Genomic DNA, 13859 nt, shown 5'->3' with positions numbered 1-13859 from the left:
ATAAACTATGGTCGAAACTTTATAAACTAGGTGTCTCCTCGAAATCCATCAATGTTTATAAACATTTGTATGACAAAGCGAAGACTGCGATACAAGCGGTGGACGGACTCACGGATTATGGTTGTCCTCCAAGGGAGCATTGAGAGCCCTTTACTTTTTGCTCTATTTCGTTCAGATCTCAAAATTTTTTTGCGGGACAAGGGTTGCAAGGGGGTGTCAGTTGATCACCAAAATGAAATAATGCTCCTGGCGGATGCGCACGACATCGTTCTATTTGGAGACAGTTCCCTTCAGCTACATCGTTTAATGAGACACATTAAGGATTACTTCTCACAGAAGTTCTTGACTCCGAATACATCAAAATCCAAAATATTAATTTTCCAAAAAGCTGGTAGAAGGCCTGACCTTTCACGTAATTTTCAAGAATTATGGATAGGATCGTCAATTTCTCACATATGTGTGAAAAGAAACATATATATATATATAGGCTTATATATATATAATATACATAATTACATAATTTTAAAGGCTCAAATACTTTCTTATTACTTCATAACCCCTTTTATGAATCCAGAGCAATTTATGAAAAAGACTGACGGGACTATGTACAGTACCTCGTGTAAAAAAATTTTTTTATTTCTGCATTTCTGGGGCAAGTGAGGGGCGCAGTGGCATTAGGCGGGTCAGAAAATACGGAATCAACGTTCACCCGGCCGAAAAATTCGATTTTGGCGAAAGTCGACTTTCCCCCCGAAAAAAGCCTAAATATGGCACTTTGGCTTGGGGTGGAAAAAAAAAAAAATTTATTTCTGCATTTCTGGGGCAAGTGAGGGGCGCAGTGGCATTAGGCGGGTCAGAAAATACGGAATCAACGTTCACCCGGCCGAAAAATTCGATTTTGGCGAAAGTCGACTTTCCCCCCGAAAAAAGCCTAAATATGGCACTTTGGCTTGGGGTGGAAAAAAAAAAAAATTTATTTCTGCATTTCTGGGGCAAGTGAGGGGCGCAGTGGCATTAGGCGGGTCAGAAAATACGGAATCAACGTTCACCCGGCCGAAAAATTCGATTTTGGCGAAAGTCGACTTTCCCCCCGAAAAAAGCCTAAATATGGCACTTTGGCTTGGGGTGGAAAAAAAAAAAAATTTATTTCTGCATTTCTGGGGCAAGTGAGGGGCGCAGTGGCATTAGGCGGGTCAGAAAATACGGAATCAACGTTCACCCGGCCGAAAAATTCGATTTTGGCGAAAGTCGACTTTCCCCCCGAAAAAAGCCTAAATATGGCACTTTGGCTTGGGGTGGAAAAAAAAAAAAATTTATTTCTGCATTTCTGGGGCAAGTGAGGGGCGCAGTGGCATTAGGCGGGTCAGAAAATACGGAATCAACGTTCACCCGGCCGAAAAATTCGATTTTGGCGAAAGTCGACTTTCCCCCCGAAAAAAGCCTAAATATGGCACTTTGGCTTGGGGTGGAAAAAAAAAAAAATTTATTTCTGCATTTCTGGGGCAAGTGAGGGGCGCAGTGGCATTAGGCGGGTCAGAAAATACGGAATCAACGTTCACCCGGCCGAAAAATTCGATTTTGGCGAAAGTCGACTTTCCCCCCGAAAAAAGCCTAAATATGGCACTTTGGCTTGGGGTGGAAAAAAAAAAAAATTTATTTCTGCATTTCTGGGGCAAGTGAGGGGCGCAGTGGCATTAGGCGGGTCAGAAAATACGGAATCAACGTTCACCCGGCCGAAAAATTCGATTTTGGCGAAAGTCGACTTTCCCCCCGAAAAAAGCCTAAATATGGCACTTTGGCTTGGGGTGGAAAAAAAAAAAAATTTATTTCTGCATTTCTGGGGCAAGTGAGGGGCGCAGTGGCATTAGGCGTGCCAGAAAATACGGAATCAACGTTCACCCGGCGGAAAAATTCGATTTTGGCGAAAGTCGACTTTCCCCCCGAAAAAAGCCTAAATATGGCACTTTGGCTTGGGGTGGAAAAAAAAAATTTTTTTATTTCTGCATTTCTGGGGCAAGTGAGGGGCGCAGTGGCATTAGGCGGGCCAGAAAATACGGAATCACCGTTCACCCGGCGGAAAAATTCGATTTTGGCGAAAGTCGACTTTCCCCCCGAAAAAAGCCTAAATATGGCACTTTGGCTTGGGGTGGAAAAAAAAAATTTTTTTATTTCTGCATTTCTGGGGCAAGTGAGGGGCGCAGTGGCATTAGGCGGGCCAGAAAATACGGAATCACCGTTCACCCGGCGGAAAAATTCGATTTTGGCGAAAGTCGACTTTCCCCCCGAAAAAAGCCTAAATATGGCACTTTGGCTTGGGGTGGAAAAAAAAAATTTTTTTATTTCTGCATTTCTGGGGCAAGTGAGGGGCGCAGTGGCATTAGGCGGGCCAGAAAATACGGAATCACCGTTCACCCGGCGGAAAAATTCGATTTTGGCGAAAGTCGACTTTCCCCCCGAAAAAAGCCTAAATATGGCACTTTGGCTTGGGGTGGAAAAAAAAAATTTTTTTATTTCTGCATTTCTGGGGCAAGTGAGGGGCGCAGTGGCATTAGGCGGGCCAGAAAATACGGAATCACCGTTCACCCGGCGGAAAAATTCGATTTTGGCGAAAGTCGACTTTCCCCCCGAAAAAAGCCTAAATATGGCACTTTGGCTTGGGGTGGAAAAAAAAAATTTTTTTATTTCTGCATTTCTGGGGCAAGTGAGGGGCGCAGTGGCATTAGGCGGGCCAGAAAATACGGAATCACCGTTCACCCGGCGGAAAAATTCGATTTTGGCGAAAGTCGACTTTCCCCCCGAAAAAAGCCTAAATATGGCACTTTGGCTTGGGGTGGAAAAAAAAAATTTTTTTATTTCTGCATTTCTGGGGCAAGTGAGGGGCGCAGTGGCATTAGGCGGGCCAGAAAATACGGAATCACCGTTCACCCGGCGGAAAAATTCGATTTTGGCGAAAGTCGACTTTCCCCCCGAAAAAAGCCTAAATATGGCACTTTGGCTTGGGGTGGAAAAAAAAAATTTTTTTATTTCTGCATTTCTGGGGCAAGTGAGGGGCGCAGTGGCATTAGGCGGGCCAGAAAATACGGAATCACCGTTCACCCGGCGGAAAAATTCGATTTTGGCGAAAGTCGACTTTCCCCCCGAAAAAAGCCTAAATATGGCACTTTGGCTCCGGGTGAAAAAAAAATTTTTTATTTCTGCATTTCTGGGGCAAGTCAGAGTCTCAGTAGCATTAGGCGGGCCAGAAAATAGAGAATCAACGTTCATTCGTTCATTTTTGAGGCCTTGCAGAGGCCATTTTCAAGCACTTTCCATGTTGGAACCAGCTGCCTCCGCGGTTGATGTACTGAGCTATCGGCAGCTGTTCCATTGTTGGTTGATTTTGTGGAATTCGAATTTTAGTTTTTGTGCGCTTTGATAGAAAACGTACTGGCGCCTTTTGGAAAATATCGCGTATTTTCGGTTCGTTTCCGCAGAGGTACGGAATACGTCACAATATATATCAGTGAAATAACCAAGTATAATTAAATTTCGAACACATATAATTTTCTTTCTATTCATTTCCCCACACGTTCAATTCAATCAACATTATAATCTCAAAAAAATAGAATTCATCACCGAAAGCTGACTGACTTCACAGGTAAATGAGTAGGTCTCTGGCAAGATTCAGATGCTGCAGTTTGAGATTTTTTTGGTAAACATGTGTCCCAGCCTCCTCTGCAACCACCATGACAGAATCCTCGATTTCCATCTCTGTTGATTTTACAAGAGTTTTGCGGTGGTTGACAACTCTTGGAACTTTTCCAATAACAGTCATGATGGATGGTTGACTCTAGATTGGAAGCAATCTGGCCACAATGACATCCGGAGCCACCCCGTAATCTCTGTTCTCCGATTGAACTCCACCCGTCTATTTCATTGTCTTTGAAAGCTCCATCTATAATATTTTTCATCATTCCTGGTAATTCGATATGGTGACAGGAGACTTCGCAAGACGTTGAGTATTTCGGAAGAACGTTTGGTGAGATCTTCGAAGAATTTCTCCCATCAGCAAATTGTGAAGACAACCTGTAAAAATCTGACCAGAAATCGAAACTGTTTAGGCAAGAATTAAAAAAAATACCGAGAGGCGAGCCGGGATCCGGAAAGAGTTCAGAATGTAACTGGAATAATCTGACGCTGTACACGTGGGAACATTTCATTTCCAACACCTTCACCAGAGTGAGCGTGAAATGTATTGAAGCTATATTCACGTTAACAATAGGGAAATGATACATAGTTGTCAAACTTTTCGGTATTCAATCAGTGCCAGTATGAACAGTAAAATTGCCAACACTCGCCCGGTGGCTTGGCGCGGTGGGTAAGTTCGATGCCTCATATGCGAAAGGTTCCGAGTTCAAATCCCGGCCGGGTAGAATGGGGCGATCTAACCATTTAAATCTTGATCATCATCGCAGTATACCCGAACCGGGTCGAAGCGATGTAAAATAACGATCAAAAAAATTTCCAGTAAATTCGGTATGACCCAAAGTCAGCAATTGAATGTTTTCAGATTTTTACTGACTCATTTCATTAACCCTTAAGAGGTCGCGCTTTTCTAGCAGCTCAATTGCTCTACAGTGGCGTCCTATAGGTTGAGTACGGTTTAGGGGGATTCCCTCAGGATGCGGCTACTTGAGGATTAAGGAAAGAAAAATTTGAAAACGGGCCGCGCAGAGCTCAGTTCAGAACAGTGAAAAAATTTGATTTCTTGCATTCCACTATTTTTATTCGTTCACTATTCGACTATTGAGTGATAATAGTACTGGAAGGCTAGATGATGGGAAATTTTTTGAGTAAAAATTGCTGACAAGATTCATAAAAATTTTACGCAAAAAGATGCGGAGTTTAAAAGAGTTGAGACCATAACAATTTCATTTATTTATTCACTTTTTTATGGCGATATGAAAAAATATGGGAATGTATTCTTTTTTCGTTTCTTTTTTATATTGGGATATTGATTTGAGTAAATTAAAGTTCCATAAGGGGTTTCCTTCTCTCTTTTCCTGGAGGTCATTAGCACCAGTGGCAGAATGAAAGACGAAGAAAAACATTCGAGTCTTATGCAATTACAATTGTCAAAAAAAGTTAGTAGAAGAACAAGAAAAAAATCTTCAATACCTCAATCAATAATTGATTTAGTGAGCTCCAGTTGCACTCGTGTTTCTTGTTTCGAACTATACTTTTCGGTAAAAAAAAGAAAGAAACTTTCAAAGTGTAAAGGCAATATTTCCTATACAGAATCAACAGATTCACTCATATATAATTATGTAACTTTGCTGTGCATTTTCAAATCAATATTTCATTGAAATACGTCAATAGATATTGATATTTCTATTCATCTTCTTTGGTTGCAATTTTTTTCCAGAACAATTTTTGGGAAGAAATTTTTGCAGTTTCTTTTCGTTCAATTTCATAGTAAAAACAATAGCGGAAAAAACTTCCAAAATATATATTGAAAAATTCTCGCTTAAAATATTTGAGATCAATTATCCACATTGGAAAATCATAATCTATTAATTTTTCTCTAGTAACTATCTATCGCAAAAATCTTCGCATCGAAGAGTTGCATAATTTCTAATAGAAAATAATACGATAAACGAATTGGATTTTAAATGAAATTCTTTTTTTTTTTTTTTTTTTTGCTTATTTTATATCGCTTCGAGTCTGATGAGACTATATGGCGATTGATCAAGACTTTAAAAATGGTTAGATCTCACCATTCTACCCGGCCAGGAATCGAACCTGGAACCTATCCGTTGTGAGGCAACGGCCTTAACCACTACGCCAGGCCACCGGGCTAAATGAAATTCTAATGGAAGTCCGATGGTATTTTTATAGAGTTCCACACCAAATTCCTCACAATTAGGGGAGGAAAGGACTGCTTTTTCCTATTAATTTTTTTCAACATATGTGTTACCATAACCAATTTTTCCCATAATATATTGTGCATCCTACTATACATATAGTGGATGCATTGAATTCAGAAATGAAATATCAATGTGGCTATTAATTTCTAAAACAAAGTGAAATGACATACTTTCATTACTTGCGAATGCAAATCAACAATTCATTACCGGACGATATTGCCCGGTTGAATTAGCTCCATATTCATTGTTTTCTTCAGATTTTCGATCTACATCTAACTTTAAAGGCCTTTTCTTCTTACTGAATTCCAAAAATGGGGATAGATTGCTTTCGGTTATGAACAACACTTTTTACAGTATAGATCATCCTATGTTGTCACACTCCAGCTATATAATAATTTTCCACAGTTTCCTGAAACACAATTGGTTAACAAAAAGTAATGTATCTTGAATGCATAATAAACATTTGCAAACACTCTTAGCTACAGAAAAAAAATCTATGATAATACGATGAAATGGAGTTTCAAGTACTAACAACAGGAGAAGCAAGGAGTATGAAAAACTTTCCCCAACGCCAATTTTTCTTCAGCAAAATAAACTTTACGAAAGCACCGTAATTGTAGGCATTCACTCATTGGCATAAATAATGAAAATTAAGGATTTACACGTCGTTTCTAATACAGTCATAATTTAATGGTTTCTTTGACTAAACAAACGAACCGCGTTTTTTCGTTCCTAGCCTTCAGTTCTTTGAATGTGTCACATTTTCTGAATGGCATTTATTACGATTTATTAAATAGAGAATGTGACTCTTCTTTACCGACTATTCGGTAATATGTACATACAGTTGTTTACTAAAATTCTGAAAAACGGTTTGAAGTGTGTTGGAGTCCTAGAATGAATGGAGTGTTCCTCATCTTGTGAATCTCAAGCTCGTGTTTCATATTGCTTGAGTGGAACAGCGGAATGGAAGTAATGGCTTTGGGTTCAAGTGTGTCGGAATCCCTTCATCAGAATTGCTAACTGTCCGAATTACAGAAGATCGTTGTCCCCATATTCCGAAAATTGAATGTGCCGCGTATATGAATGACGAATATAGAAAATATCCGCCGTCATTTTCAAGCATAGATAGTGTTGTTGTTACAAGCTTCTTTTATACAGCTGATCTTTGTTATCTGTATTTTGTAATTTATTGCATATTGTCAGACTAATTTGTAAAACATGCAATGAACCCGCAGTAACAACAGGTAATTTTGATAATACATTTTTTTTTCTGGTCGGAGAACGTTCCTCCTCATACCGAAGTACTCTGATACAGCAGTGCATTTGGGTTTCGAATACGAAGATATTATCCGCTATATCACACTTTCACTTACTGGTCCATTCCCTTTTCCAAAAAGTCACTTCTGATATTCCGCACTGTTACGGATTCGTTCTTTTCTCTCAATTGCCTTCATGTACGATCGTTTCCATCATTCCTCTATTTCGTACCTTTATCCACAAAAGCATCCTGACACATATTGTATTTCTTTCGACCTAAAACTCTTTCCGTAAATATGCATTAATTATAAAAAGGCTTTTATTGTACAAGTTGTTGATACTAATAACATCCGTTTAGTTGCATTTTTGTTAAGGGGAAGGAAATCTTCGTCAAAGTTTATTTGACTCTTGTCTGGTTTGAATCTTCAATAAAATTTTATTTCTCAAAAAGTAATATATGTCTATCAAAAGGTAAAAAATATTTTTGAGATCAAATATAAAGATTCTTCTTAATATCACAGTTGCCATCAGGTACTTCATGTTCATCACATATCCTGAAAATGGAGAAGAAATATATTTTTTAAAGTATCATTAATGCATAGAAGTAAATCGGTATCGGTAACTATTTGAGAAAAGATTTTATTCAATTTCCTTCATATTCTGTGTATTTTCATTATGTCAACACTCCAGTTACAGTCAATATACAGTCCATTAGTTTTTAAGTGTCAAGAGTTAATGTTTCACTCTCTATTGTATAATGAACAAAAAAATTATGGTTTTCACTTACGGAGTTATTACTTGTCATGGAATTCCAATTATTCTCATGTTATTTTTCGTATTTAAAATATTTATACACTTATTTTGCATGTTTATTCAATAAAATGTAGAATTCTGTTGGTTTTCTCGATATCAATTTTTTTTTAGAGTTATGCACCAAAAAACCCTAAAGATTTGCCCTAGCTGATTTGAAACGATGATGTTGAAAAGAAAATAAATCTAATCCGTTGAACATTACTGGAATCTTACGCTAGTTTGATGAGTTTATTTGCAAACTAATACTTAAGCCTTTACGTGTACAGTCAATCCACTTTTATGAGTAAATAATGATCATCGTTAAAACAAGGCCAATGGTATAGAAATTCATTCTTGAAATACTATTGTCTCTAAAAATTGTAATAGTGTTTTTCTTGCACAACTTACTGCGGCAGTAAGATCGCCGCGGTTCTCAACAATAAAAAAAAAACGCTAAACGAAACGCTAAACGAAAAAAGTAGAATCCGAGCCTAAATGTCGATTTTTTGTTCAGTCCGTAAAATAAGTGACAACTGACAATGACGTTGTCAGTCACTACAAATTTTCGGTTACTGAGAAACGCGGCAAGCTTGCTGCCGGAAAAAGTGGCGCCAGAAAAATGCTATTAGTAAAATAAATTAAATAGTTTTTGAGATCTATCAACCAATTGTGATGATAATTGTTTTACCAGAATATGTGCCTCCATAATAACTAAAAAAATACCAAAATTGATCCATTTTTCACGATTCGCTCCTCAATTCTGAACTCAAGCATTTTTCACGATAGAAAGGTCACCTCGTTAATACGCTAGCTTTAGTACTATCCGATGTATCCGATCCATGAACGTTCAACTTTGACATGCTGTTACTGCTAGCGATAGGCACAATTGATATTGTTAATGAACAGAATCGGTTAATTGCTTTCAAAATTATTGTACTTTGAAGAGAAAACCGAAATGATTAATCGGTGTGTTTGATGAATAATGTGTGTGGTTCAATAACCACTTGGAACTTGCTAACTGTTGGTATGATGCCTCTTTAATTTTTGTTCAACTATAAAAATTGTATGAAATCTCTAATTTCAATATATGAAAATTTTAAAGGCCACATGCATAGATTTTACACCATAAATAAAAAATACATGTCAAGACACATGCTAAACATGAAAGCCTGTGCGAACAATGTAGCATTAAAAACCAAACCTCATTTGTATAAATGATTGTATATTTTTCTCTCGCTTTTTCTCTCGCCTAATTCGTATTTTAATTTATTTTGAATTTACTCAACCGGACTTTTTATTGTTGTATAAAAATATATTTTGGACGTTCTTCATTTGCATCAAGTTTTTACGTTTTGTGACAAGTATTTTATTTGTTTCTGTTATCATTTTTTCTCCCAAAGCACAATCAGTATTTGATGAGCAGCAATTGATCGAGACAGTTATTTCCTTTTTTTTGTATTGGTTTTTTATGAACAAAATCTATAATGAACTACTAAAAATGAATCAGTCTTCGCACAGGCCTATTTGCAAAACAAATAGAAATACTTCGAATCTAAGTGTTGTAATTGTGGAACTGAGAAAAAGTGATGTAATATTGGAGTTTTCCATGTTGAATTTGTGAAGGAATAAAAAAAAATGAGAACAGCTCTTTAAAATAGTGAATATTTGTTGTAGATAATTTTCCTCTGTTGCTGGCCCGACGGAGGTCAACTGAGTCTTAGAAATTATTGTTAATATGCATATTTTTATAGTCTCATCGTTGCGTGCGTCCAGCTTGTGTTTAACCAGTCTGTGAAGATAAATACAAAAAAAAATTATGTATTTTTTTGCTCTCCACTATAAATCGTTCCTTCCATAATTCGTCAATAAAACATAGTCGTTGTTTGGTTCAGTTTCTCATATTTTTCTTTTACTTACGTGACACCGAAAACAAAAGTAAAGCAGTTGACTTTTTAATGCTCCTCTTCATCCATTCGCAAACGTTTGCGACGATCGTCATTACGCTCCTCAGCTTCCAGAACTTTCAACCGAGAACCGCAAATTTCTTGACCATGAAGTATCTATCATTGAATAATTTTAGGAAGGATATGTTGATTAATCATAACTGGCTGTTAACGTCAAATCTCAAATTAATTTCAATAGTCACCTCAATAGCTTTATTTGCGCTCTCAATACTGGCATACTTAGCATACCCACAATTTTTTCCTGGAAGCATGTAGACATCAATAAGATTACCAAATCTGCAGAAAGCATCTTTCATAGCGTAGATGGGAGGCACAGGTGGTCCACACACAATGAAACATCTTTTCTCGACTTCAGCATCTATACTAGCCATTGGTTGCACTGGTGGCAATTTCAAAGAAACATTGTGTTCCAAACCTGAAGTCATCAAAAATTTTTGTTCATTTTGTGCCCCAAAACTTACGGCCAAAATTTTAAGAGATGAAAGAGGATGAATTTCCGAATGAAAAGTACATCGCCGACATTTGACTGCGAGCAGTGGTTAATGAGTAATTAATTAATGCTCTAAGATCAATTTTAATATCCCCACTCTATGCCCGTCAAAGCCAAGTGCTGGCGTCGCTATTCGAGTGGTGGGGATCCAGAGTTCATAGCAGAAATGTCAGACAAATGGTCAGTGAGAATCTATTATGGGTCCACAGTAAAATTTACCGTGTTGCGTGCGAATAGACACTGCCATTCTTTTTTACCCTATCGCTAATCTCCCATGAATTCTCCCAAAATCAAAGAGAAATTTCCGACTCTGAATTTCATCTTGTTTCCTTTAAAATTTCCGTCAAAAGTTATGGGACACATTGCATATCCTGGAATAAAGAATAACGCGACCGCGCTGTTGCTATTACATATTCTATTTCTCCTCGAGTAATAGAAAGAAAAATTGTGTAATAATAACTTTCAATTTGCGTGATGAGAATAATAGTAAAAAAAACTAACTCGGAGCCGTTAGTCCAGCAGCCTGTATCAATGACGTAGCTTGTGCAATTGTTTCCGCTAGGTGCGCTAGATCCGTTCGCGTATTTATACCAGTTAAACTTGATCCACCTGGTTTAACCGTATTTTTTTGCTGCGTTAAACCCACCATATCAGGCTTAACGATCATCCGATGCCCAGGTGGATATTCAAATCCATGGAATTTCTCTCTGGCATATGCTGCAGCACTTGGATGGGAGTAAACAACTGTTGCTTGTCCACGCGGCATTCTGTATCTGACGTCCGTCTTTAAATGGCAATAATCCAGACCAGGCACGATGTCAAATAACTTCCAGAGTTGATCTTGATTTAGTGCAGGATGTGCAATGACCTGTAGTCGTGTGTAACCATCTGGATTTTGATAATTTGTTGCAATTTCAAGGCCAACTGCACCTTTTCCGAAATTCGTTGAACCGTAGCTATTACTAATACTCTCATATGACATTGACATGCCATTGTTGTATTTAGAATCAGAGTGATCTGGCTTTGGCTTCTTTGGCTCAGCGAATACAGCCTTGTACTTTCGGTCGCATTCCTCAAAGGCTCTTGCTGCACTTGATACTTTCTTGAATTTTACGTAACCAAAGCCTTTTGACTCATTTGTATTTCTATCTTTCACCACCGTTACGTACTCAATTGGACCGAATTTGGCAAATTCATTCTGTAATTCATGGTCGGTCATAGATTTGGGTAATACACAAAATAAGCGTACCCATCGTTCTTCTTCGTTCGTCTCGCGAACTGACCCTTGATCACGGCTGACAGACAAAACGACAAATATATATTATTCCTGTGTTGCTAGGAGAACATTGAATCATGTTTTTCGCGCATAATATTTTCGAATTGTTTTTCATTTTTGAAAAGCATGCGACAAATTGTTCATTTAAATCACTGATATAACTTATTTGTAAGAATTCATCAATTTCAAATTTTCATTATAATTTAACGGGAAGTTTCTATAGGAAGAGATAAACCAAGAATAGATAACAAAAGAATAGCTCACAATTCTGCTCCCAGAACTTCAAAGTCATTCCATGGTGAACGAATTGTTAGGTGAATGAGAGAGAGAGAGAAGAGTAAGGGTTGCTAGAGAAAAAAACAAGGGGTAGGATTGGAAAAGAACAGTGAGGAGAGTTTATAACAGGAAAGCAATAAGGAATTCTTTCTATCAATGAACACATTGACTTAATCATACATGGCAGGGCAAGGGAAATTGGCACAAACAACAGTACCCAGATAACCAAGCGTATCTTTGAATTAATTTGAATTGAAAAAAAAGTGAAGTATGCCTTTTCTACCACTTGCCCTTAGGGTGAAGCGTCCAATGTTCGAACGAGCAAAAGTCGTCAAATACCAGCGATAGAACGTACAAGATTCAGGAATGATTTTAGTATGGGAACGTTTCACAACATCTCATTGAATTTATGATCGTTATATTGGTTTTTGAAAAAGTCAAAAGTTCCATTCTACTGAAATAAGTATTTGTTCCACGATAAATATGTAAATTCGTTCGATCGTGTAGATTCGGACGAACGAATGTGTAGAACGCTGATCGGTTTATCTTATATCTTAGAATATTTCATCAAGATTCATAAAATCCCAGTGACATTGACTTTCCGTCAGATTTGATAACTGTAGCGCCCAGTACGTGAGAGGTTAACGACCCATCTCTTTTTCTTTAACTGTCTCTTAAGATAGTTTTAGGAATATTTGCATAGACTGACTCAATTGTCTGTTTGGTTTAAATTCTATGATGAATAAATAATTTTTTACTTTGATGCAATCATGACTTTGATTGGGCGTCCTACTGATCCCAACATCTTTCCATTCATCTCTTCAAGTGCGAATGCCGCTTCAGAGGTCTTCGAAAATTTTATATATGTGACTCCTGCCAAGAAACAATGAATAATGAATGTTTATGTATCGAGCCTGAGTAATAAAAAAGTAGAATTTTGCTTCAAATTCCATAGATGACTGAGTGGACAAAAAAAATGATTAAGAAAATTACCTTTATTTTCACCTGTGGTGCGATCTTTGACAACCCATATATCTTCAATTTTTCCAAACTTCTCGAATGCCTTTCTGACATCATCTTCTTCCAGACTCTTATGACAAATAACAAACAAACGTGAATTCGGTGGATCATCATTTTTAGAACGTGGGTCAGTCTGTGAATAATAAGAGTCTCGTTCTCTGTGGTCAGCCATTTTTCCAAAATAATTGAAAATTTTTATTTTTTCCTCCTCCACCTTCTGTTTCGCACTCTTTTCCTCTTTTTTTTGTATCCTTTTATTACCAATACCAGTTTTAATTCAGATAAATGAGAGAATTGCGACGATAAATAAAACTAAGATATAATAGAGCACGGTCTTACAGAGTCTTACATACAGGCTGGAAACTCCTATGGTGGGGGAAGGCTCCCTTAACCATAGATGTATTATACCTAGACTGCGCATTTCCTATATCTCCTCTGTAACACAGATCTGGGGAAATGAGAAAGAGAGAGAGGATGCCCGTCCCAATGCTTCTTTGTCTAACAGTCCTGTGGAGGAAAACTGCTCACGGTTAATTGGTAGAGTAGAATGAGTAGAAGGGAAAGGAGCCGAAACGCCCGGGAAGTTCAAGCTAGGTAGCTGAAAAGTGATACAAATAAAAATATTCAAGTGCAGAAAGTAGTGATATTTTCTATTCATTGATGACATGAACGCTAACACATTGGCTGACACCAACCCCCGTTCGATTCTCTGAGGATCGAATTCGAACGGACGGTTTGGCCATGAACGGTATGAGATAGAAATAGAGTGTGGTTCGAGCACTTCATCGACTTCAAAAGTTGCCGCGTGGCGGCGCTATATTATCTCTTAATAAAAAAAGCGCCTTCGCGTCTTAATAGAAAAAGGGCCTTCGATTGAA

At 37.7% G+C, this 13859-nt stretch overlaps 1 protein-coding gene and 1 long non-coding RNA gene across 3 annotated transcripts; both read right to left on the bottom strand.

Annotated features, from left to right (window-relative positions):
- Positions 1–3574: 3574 nt before the first annotated feature.
- On the bottom strand, positions 3575–7336 carry LOC107040680. The gene is made up of 3 exons (XR_001461024.1): positions 7280–7336; positions 6077–6315; positions 3575–4075 (listed from the first exon to the last, which is right to left on the bottom strand). It is a non-coding gene; the product is annotated as an uncharacterized LOC107040680 (long non-coding RNA).
- A 243-nt stretch (positions 7337–7579) lies between these two features.
- Positions 7580–13352, bottom strand: LOC107040679 (RNA-binding protein 45). 2 transcript variants are annotated; one of them, XM_015260874.2, is made up of 6 exons: positions 12955–13352; positions 12720–12834; positions 10911–11704; positions 10102–10334; positions 9873–10015; positions 7580–7717 (listed from the first exon to the last, which is right to left on the bottom strand). In XM_015260874.2, the coding sequence occupies exons 1-5, from the start codon at positions 13151–13153 to the stop codon at positions 9908–9910; spliced, it is 1449 nt and encodes a 482-aa protein (XP_015116360.1). In that variant the 5' UTR covers positions 13154–13352; the 3' UTR covers positions 7580–7717; positions 9873–9907. The 2 variants fall into 2 exon arrangements, with proteins under 2 accessions (XP_015116360.1, XP_015116359.1); XM_015260873.2 differs by lacking the exon at positions 7580–7717 and adding an exon at positions 7779–9744.
- Positions 13353–13859: the final 507 nt, after the last annotated feature.

Source organism: Diachasma alloeum, unplaced genomic scaffold, assembly GCF_001412515.2.
Source record: "Diachasma alloeum isolate Michigan unplaced genomic scaffold, Dall2.0 Dall_scaffold_00339, whole genome shotgun sequence".
Taxonomy (NCBI): domain Eukaryota; kingdom Metazoa; phylum Arthropoda; class Insecta; order Hymenoptera; family Braconidae; genus Diachasma; species Diachasma alloeum.
This window is presented reverse-complemented; position numbering and strand designations above follow the sequence as displayed.

Excerpts from the sequence above, each read along its gene's own strand:
- LOC107040679 (XM_015260874.2), bottom strand. The coding sequence starts at position 13,153 with ATGGCTGACCACAGAGAACGAGACTCTTATTATTCACAGACTGACCCA. Across the intron at positions 12,835-12,954 it reads CACCACAGGTGAAAATAAAG|GAGTCACATATATAAAATTT; the intron begins GTAATTTTCTTA and ends GTTTCTTGGCAG. Across the intron at positions 10,016-10,101 it reads GCGCAAATAAAGCTATTGAG|ATACTTCATGGTCAAGAAAT; the intron begins GTGACTATTGAA and ends ATTCAATGATAG.